This window comes from Lipotes vexillifer, unplaced genomic scaffold (assembly GCF_000442215.2).
Source record: "Lipotes vexillifer unplaced genomic scaffold, Lipotes_vexillifer_v1.1 scaffold173, whole genome shotgun sequence".
Classification (NCBI taxonomy): domain Eukaryota; kingdom Metazoa; phylum Chordata; class Mammalia; order Artiodactyla; family Lipotidae; genus Lipotes; species Lipotes vexillifer.
The window spans coordinates 610030-618710 of NW_006770924.1; the positions used below are offsets into that span (position 1 = coordinate 610030).

The 8681-nt window shown below is 43.8% G+C and overlaps 1 protein-coding gene across 1 annotated transcript in view; it reads left to right on the forward strand.

The window, feature by feature from the left end:
• Positions 1–6919: 6919 nt before the first annotated feature.
• Positions 6920–8681, forward strand: part of UPP2 (uridine phosphorylase 2) — a 45589-nt gene continuing 43827 nt past the window's right edge. Inside the window, exon 1 of the mRNA XM_007446449.1 lies at positions 6920–6998. Within this exon, the coding sequence (XP_007446511.1) occupies positions 6937–6998 (62 nt within the window). The 5' untranslated portion in view covers positions 6920–6936. The remainder of the gene's footprint in view (positions 6999–8681) is intronic.

The following is an 8681-nucleotide window of genomic DNA, read 5'->3' on the forward strand; positions in this document are numbered from 1 at the left end:
TGGGGAACAGGAAATGTAAGCTTTCAATCACACTGTGGGAGTTGTATTCCCAGTAAGAAAGGCCACCAAAGCAGGCAGGGCAGTTGTAAGTTAAGTCCTTTCCATTGCCGATGCAGGGGACACAGGTTCGTGCCCCGGTCCAGGAAGATCCCACATGCCGCGGAGCGGCTAGGCCTGTGAGCCATGGCCGCTGAGCCTGTGTGTCTGGAGCCTGTGCTCCGCAGCGGGAGAGGCCACAACAGTGAGAGGCCCGCGTACCGCAAAAAAAAAAAAAAAAAATCATAATGGAGATAGTAGTTTTGAAACATATTACTAAGCTCTTTATTCCTTTTGTGTACATGGCCATTTTCATAGTCCATTTTCCTACCTATCTGCCGGGGGATGGGAGTTGGAGTAGGGAATTCTGTTTTGTTTTGTTTTTTTTTCATTTTTTAAATTGAAGTATAGTAGATTTACAATGTGTTAGTTTCTGGCATACAGCAAAGTGATTCAGTTATATACACATATATATGAATATATATTCTTTTTCAGATTCTCTTCCATTATAGTTTATTACAAATATTGAATATAGTTCCCTGTGCTATACAGTAGTACCTTGTTGTTTATCTATGGAGTAGGGAATTCTGATGCTTTGAATAGGAATTTTGAGTCCCTAGTCAGGCAATGTGAAAAAAAACAAGGATTTGAAAAATGTTTATATTTCTATAACATACTGAAAACTCTGTCTGCTAATCTTTTTTTTTTTTTTTTTTGTGGTACGCGGGCCTCTCACTGCTGTGGCCTCTCCCGCCGCGGAGCTCCGGACGCGCAGGCTCAGAGGCCATGGCTCACGGGCCCAGCCGCTCCGCGGCACGCGGGATCCTCCCGGACCGGGGCACGAACCCACGTCCCCTGCATCGGCAGGCGGACTCTCAACCACTGCGCCACCAGGGAAGCCCTGTCTGCTAATCTTGAACACGGAGATTGCTAGAAGTCAGGGGCAATTCAGTATACAAGGGTATTTCACATCAGACAGGGAGAAAAGGTCTGAAGAGGACATTATCTTCTAGTTATGAGAATGAGCGGGTAGGAGAAGTGGGGCAAGAAGGTCAGACAAGGGTCCTTGGTCACCATCCACCCTTGGGGATGAAATTCAAGGGAGAGAGTACTATATAAATATCCAACTAAGCACAGGTCAGCCTGAGAACATCGGAGCCAGAGGCCTGCATCCTTTGATGTTGCCTAGGGGAGGTCGCAAGTCTCTAGGAGAAGTTCCACATTCAGCCTGGGCCCACATCCACCATGGGGTGAGGGAATTAGTGCAGCCATGGTGGGGAGAGAAGAATCGGGAGAGACAGCCAGAGACACCAGTGGCTCCCCAAGCCTAGGTCTGGCAGGCAGGGGCCTGAAAGTTCTTGAGTCTCTCTCGAGGGACGTAGAGATTCTTGGATGCTAGTGGGCCGTCAGAGGCCAGAGGCCTGAACAGAAAGGCCACAAGGGAAGGGGGCTTTGGGGTTGGAGACAAATAGTAGGCCACAGACATCAGAGATGACTGCATGATGTTCCATTATCACGAGATGGGACTGGCTGCATCTCAGTGGCCTCATTCAGGGACTCATAGACCAACCCAAGTAGCCACAGATTCCTCACAAGGACACAGTGGAGACTGCCTGACCTGCCACCTGCCACAGGACAAGGAACTGAGCTCATGGCTCCAGGAGCCCTCCTCTTCCTCACTGCCAAGAAATCCAGTAAGTCCCTCCCACCCACTCCATTCAGTAGGCATCATTTCACATAGGAGCAGTGAACAGGGGCAGGAAATCAAAAAGACAGAGCATGCCTCTCAAACAGAACAGGTCATATAAATGAGACGATTTAACCAAAGATGTGAAGACGCTGTTGACTGGCAAGTTTAAAATCACTACCTTCTGCCCCAACTTCTAGGATAGTGGGCACTGTGAGAAAGACTGCATGGCTAATAGAAAATAAGGTACATTTTCTTTGCATATATGTGTGAAAATATCAAGCGGTATCACATCTACACTATAAAGGAAACAGTTGTGTATTTTTTAATACCTCCTTTCTTCCAAAAAAGATTTGAGGCAATTAGAATCTACGTATTAGAAAGTAAACACACGGGCTTCCCTGGTGGCGCAGTGGTTAAGAATCTGCCTGCCAATGCAGGGGATGCGGGTTCGTGCCCCGGTCCGGGAAGATCCCACATGCCGTGGAGCGGCTGGGCCCGTGAGCCATGGCCGCTGAGCCTGTGTGTCCAGAGCCTGTGCTCCGCAATGGGAGAGGCCACAACAGTAAGAGGCCCGCGTACCACAAAAAAAAAAAAAAGAAAGAAAACACTTAAGGAAATAGCCAAAGATTCAGTAAGTTTTAGTTATTAGGTCTAAAGAATAGAATGATGCAGATACACTTAATACATGTATTACAAACTATAGAAAGGTAGTATGAGATGGGTGATAACTTGCGTCTTCTCTATTCATGGAATGTCAATCTGTTTGTGGAAGAAATCACAGAAGCTAGAACTATCCTACTCACACCGGTATCTCCAGCACTTCCTAGACTTCTTGGAGCATAGTGTATACTCAGTAAATATTTGCTGAATGAATAAAAGAAAAAAAAAAAAACTGCTTAGCATCTGAATGGATAACAAGTCATTTTTGAGCTCTTTCAAGCCATCGATGGTGCTATATGGGCCAAATGGTGGAGCTGGGGGTCTGCTGTGGCAGAGGTAGGGACTCTTTGTTACCCCATCCCCACCCTGAGAGACCTGCACAGAAAGAGGGAAAAAAGAAGGGAGTGGATGTGGGGACTTTGCTGTGCATTCTCACCCCTATCTCCAGCAGGCTGTGAGGTTGGTGCTGGGGTGTGTGGTGTGTGTGTGTGTGAGATTGTTTCTTGGGCGAGGGTGCTTGCTGCAGCCTCAGGTGGATGGATGTGACCTTCAATGGGTACCTCATGGAGAGGCTCCCTAAGAGCAGAGATTCTGGGCCACGGCAGAAGGGACTGTCTGGGAGGAAGGAACAGGGCACCACAGCATGGCCTCTGGGAGGCAGGCCCAGCCCCGTGGGTCCAGGGGGGCCTTCGGTCTAAAATTAGACTTTATATGCATATACCCATAATTCACTGATTACACTGAAAGAAAGGGAAGAACATAAGGTACTCTTAAACTGTGTTCCATTAAACTTATAGTGTGCAATGAATTAAGAAATGTTTTAATAGCCCTGCAATATCTTGTGAATAGCACAACTTGACTATCATTTATTAAAAGAGTTAAGATGCCAGTTCATTCAATGTCAACATTTAAAATATATTACAATTACTGTAAGTCTGTTTTGGCCTTTCTCTATTTTTCAAAATACCAGAATCTCAAAAACTGAAAGCCACCAAAGGCCCTGTCTGAGATGTTCTGGTGCAAATACACAGAAGTAAAGGCACACAGTGTTACTACTAGTTCTCTCAATGTGATGCTTTTTCTGTCACTTCTGTACATTTTGCACACTGTTCCATGGGCAGGGAGCACAGGCTTCTCATATTCACCCCACCTCCACCTTCAGCAATATTTTTGGGGACCTCATCTTTCTTCAAGACTCAGCCTAGGCATCACATCCTCCTAGAAACGCCCCACCCCCCGCTTCCTCCAGCCTGGATTCAGGACCTCTCCTTTGAGTGCTCAAAGCACCCGTCATATTTACCACCCATCTCTCTCTTCCCCACTAGAGTGTAAATTCCTTTAGGGAAGACACCCATCCATTTCATCCTCTTCGTGTTCTCAGAATTTGGCTTACTGGGGACTTCCCTGGTGGCACAGTGGTTAAGAATCTGCCTCCCAATGCAGGGGACATGGGTTAGAGCCCTGGTCTGGGAAGATCCCACATGCCGCGGAGCAACTAAGTCCCTGCACCACAACTACTGAGCCTGAGCTCTAGAGCCTGCGAGCCACAACTACTGAAGCCCGCGCCTAGAGCCTGTGCTTCGCAACAAGAAGCCACCGCAATGAGAAGCCCACACACTGCAACAAAGAGTAGCCCCCGCTCGCAGCAACAAAGACCTAACACAGCCAAAAATAAATAAATGAATGAATAAATAAATAAATTTATTTGAAAAAAGAAAAAAAGAATTTGGCTCAGTGTCTGATACTTGGTAGATACCCAGGCTTTACAGCAAGGTTCTAAGAGCCCCGAATTCCTAGCTACGTCCCTCCCCAGCGTGATAGGAGCACTGTTTTAGGGGGAGGGTATGGTCCTAAGTCTACATGAGTAAACAGCACAGATTCAGCAGAAAATGTGTCAACTGGGGAGAGAGCCAAATGCTACCCAGTTGCACGCCAGGACTCTAATTTCTTTTCTCCAACATTAGAGGTTCAGGGGCAAAATTAAAGCAGAGAGAAAATTTTCATGAGAGCGAGAATAAGAAATTGCTGGCACTGTGGAGGATGACAGTGGGAAGTGAAATGTTTTGCCCCAGGCCAGACGCTGTGGAGCATGGATCTGGTGGAATTGATGCAGCCTCTGCTAATCTCAAAGCTGTGCTGCTGAGTCATGGGCTCTTCCTGGCACGTGGCCTTTGTTCACAAAACGCCCAGTGATGGCGTGAGTTTGCCTTGTGCATGCTTTCTAAAAATGAAAACTGTTCCCATTCTGTTCAGGTGACTAGCCTTTTGCAATATGGATAATTAAAAAAAATTATCGAGGAACAATCTATCATAAGAGTAGGATTGAGTCTTAAAAAGACTGAAAACTAGGAAAAAGAAGACTACTCAGAAAACATGAATTAATACTCTGCTTTCATAGATTGTACAAGACTATTCTGCATTTCACCCAGATGATGGCCACTTACATAATGTCCCGGGGAGCTGTTATATGGGGTCCATAAATCTCTGCTGGCATTACCTGGCACTGTCAGTGATGAAGATCATTGGCTGACAGACACAGAAAACAAACTTACGGTTATCCCAGCAGAAAGGGGGCGGGAAAGGATAAATTAGGAGTTTGGGATTAGTGGATACAAACTACTGTATATAAAATAGATAGACAACAAAGTCCTACTGTATAGCACAAGGAACCTTGTAATAAACCATAACCCAAGAGAATATGAGAAAGAATATAAATATATACATATATATGTGTAACTGAATCGCTTTCCTGTACACCAGAAACTAACACAACATTGTAAATCAACTATACTTCAGTTACAAAAAAAAGATCATTGGCTGACAGAATTTGTATTGGAAACTAACACGTTAATTAGTCTCATTAATTTGCTGGAGTAATTAATCATCTAGCACTTATCTAATTAGCTAATATTTTCACCTGTCAGAGCCAGAGGTAAGTGCCAGACTGGAATTGGGTGGGGTTCATCCTCATTATACCCAACAATAAATTGAGAGATAGAGCATGGAATACCAAATACAAGTGGGAAGGCCCCAGCAGTGGTACGTGGGCGTTGGGGAAGAGCAGCAGGCACACTGCTCTGAGGTGGATCATGAGGTCAGAGAAAATATGTATTATTATAAACTACAAACAGGAACTAGCATCCCAAGTTACAAGCAACACACATGTGCAGGCTTATTTTGCCTCAAAGTTGTCATCACCTTCACCAAGATCAGTTTCCTTGGCGAGTTTTGGATGCCTAGGGCAAAGTGACAAATGTCCATTTGGTGGTGGCAGTGGCAAGATTTAAGCTGCTACACTGGTTCCCTAATTATTCTCTTTCCTTCTCAATCTGTAAACTTTGCTAGCTGACTAAGATGGACCAAAGGAGGCCAGCATGGAATTTGAGGGGTCTGTCTACAATGACTATCACCAGGAAGAGAAGTATTTCTTAAGATGGAGCTCCCCAGTAAGATGTGGGCATTTGATTCTTCACTGTTACACACATTCTTAGAGAGAAACCCATGCACATTATGAAATGCCTTGTATCTGCTGCTGTTTGGGCATTTATGGACATTTTAAGCTCGGACGTGCTTGAAAGTCATGAGACTAATATTCCTAATGCTCTCACCATCATAGAACTTCAGCTGATTGCCATCAGAGCTGAGCCAAAAGGGAAACAGGATAAAGTTCCTCTAAAGTCTTTTAGATTTTCTGTCCCCAGAAGTATAAAGTGAGAAGCAGCAGCAAACATAGTAAATTCATGGATTTCTTAACAGAGGTACCCTGTTTTCTGAAAATACTAGTCTGTATTTTGTTATTCTACCTGTGCTGACTTCGGACAGCTGCTTCATTGGATTTTACAGGCAGCCTCGGGTTTAGCTAAATAAAGAGGTCCTGGGAAACAGGCTTTGTTTAATTATCAGAACTTCTGTGTGAATTTGAATGGGCAAAGTTCAGATGAAGGGGTGTTCTGAGGTCCTGACTTTGTGTGTTTTTCTCACTTGTGATCACAAAGAATGAAAACAAGTTGATGAGAGGTAGGATGAGGTGAGAAAATGAAATGTTTGGGAACTGAAAGTTCTCACGTGTACTGGACACATTCTGAGACAACCTGGTGGATTTGTTACAGAAATCAATGGAGGCCTTGCAACCGTATACAGTTGTCTAAAAGTAAATAAGTCTGTGTGTTACCCCAGACCCATGCTGGACCAAGGCCAGATGTAAGGGAAAGGTGTGTTGGTCAACAGTTAACAAGCTAACCAACCTATCCTATTAAAGAGGTAGGATGCCACACCTTCAAAGGGAACCTATCTTCTCGGGGAAGTGTTGCTCTGAGAGCTGGGCTGTAGTTTAAAAGGCCATGTCAGGGAGAATATTTTTGAATTAATGAGGGAGTTTAGAATGCTAAGGGAAAAGTTCCATTAGCAATTTCGGAAGAAAACAAGTTTTAAGGGAGAGTGGCATTCTAAATTGTCATTCTACCATAATTTGATCTATAATTTAGTAGTAAATCACAATATTTTTCTTTCCTGATATCAACTTAAGAGTGACTATCCTCATAATACAAAGTATGGCTTCGAGTTTTCCTGCTTCCAATACATCCACGAGATCTGAGAGGAATACATATGTTGGGTGAGTAATTTTGATCTTTTATTGGTTTTGATGAGATGGGAGGTTCTTTGGATTTTATATTAAATATTCAGAAGATGGATTTCTACATTTATGTAAGTTTCTTAAGTTTAGAGATCATATAGGTGGAACACAGTTCAGAATACAAAACGAAATCAAAACAATGCCAATTTTCTTCTCAACGGCATTTTCATTTCTCAGTTCTTGGAAGGGGTTAGCTCATCTAAGAAAGTGAGGCAGGGCTTCCCTGGTGGCGCAGTGGTTGAGGGTCCGCCTGCCGATGCAGGGAACACGGGTTCGTGCCCAGGTCCGGGAAGATCCCACATGCCGCGAAGCGGCTGGGCCCGTGAGCCACGGCCGCTGAGTCTGCGTGTCCGGAGCCTGTGCTCCGCAACGGGAGAGGCCACGACAGTGAGAGGCCTGCGTAACACAAAAAAAAAAAAAAAAAAAAAAAAGTGGGGCAATATGTCAATCACATCTCAATTAAAGAAAAAAAAAAGTGGGGCAAAACAAGTCACAAAGAACATGCAAAAGTTGAACCAACATGCATGAATGAACGAATTCACAGTTCAGCCTGGAATTCAGCCTGGAGTTCAGTCTTTAATCCCAGGACCGTGGGCTGTATCTAAGAAATAATTAAAGGGGCCTCCCAGTGTCTAAGGGAGATGTAACCGTGTTGTAGCTTATTATGAAGTGATTTCACGTGCTTTGTGGTGGACTTTACATAGAATGCACTTCTAAAATACCGTGTAGGTTATTCATCTCAGGGGTAGACATAAATCTGCCAAAGATGTCTGCAAATTTAGCTCCAATTCCTGCCCCAGGTTCACAGAACATAACAGAGCATTAATCTTCATGAGGCTTAAGGAATTTTTGCAAGTTCCTTCTAAATGTCTGGCTTAAAGGCTCCATCAGGACAGCATTTCAGAAAATGCTCCACTTAACCCATTCCAAACAGAGGTAGCCTCCCACTGTGATCATTTCTTCAGGGAAGCCAAGGAGAGGGAAAAGGAAACATTATGAAGATGAAGGTAATGGTACTTTACACCCAGCACTTTACTTTGGTTACCAATATTTAATACTGACCATGCTATGTAGCATGTCATAGTTTGCTAAAAGACTTTATTCCCAACTGCATCTTTGGCTTATGTTTTTGGGAGAAACTGAAAAACAAGATAGAGGAGAAAACAGTAAATGCAAGTCTATTTAATAAAAATTATGTATCTTGGAAAGACTGAAGTATTGCAATTGTCTGATTCATACTGGGTTAAATTTGGCATGATACCCCAAACTGGTCCTTCCTTTGGCCACTGATAGGGTGATCATCTTAGAAGTGCTTCTTGATGAGCCTAATGGAATAAAAATCTTCTATAGATGTCTCCCTGCCCCAAGTTTTGGATCAAGAGATCATTAGACATTGGGACAGACATCAAAGAAAACTAAAGAATGAATTAAGAGGAGTATTATAATTAACACAAGAGAATATAATGAATGGTTATCCCAGTCTGAGAATTTCTTCTTGAAGATAGGAGATCAGTGATTTAAAAAATACAAAGTCCCAGATCTCCTCGACCAACTGAATCAGAATTTCTAGGAGTTGGGCCCAGGTATCAGTACTAAGCACCACGGGTGACTCTGATATGTAGTTAGAGTTTGACTCACTGGAGTAGATGAATGACACTCTTT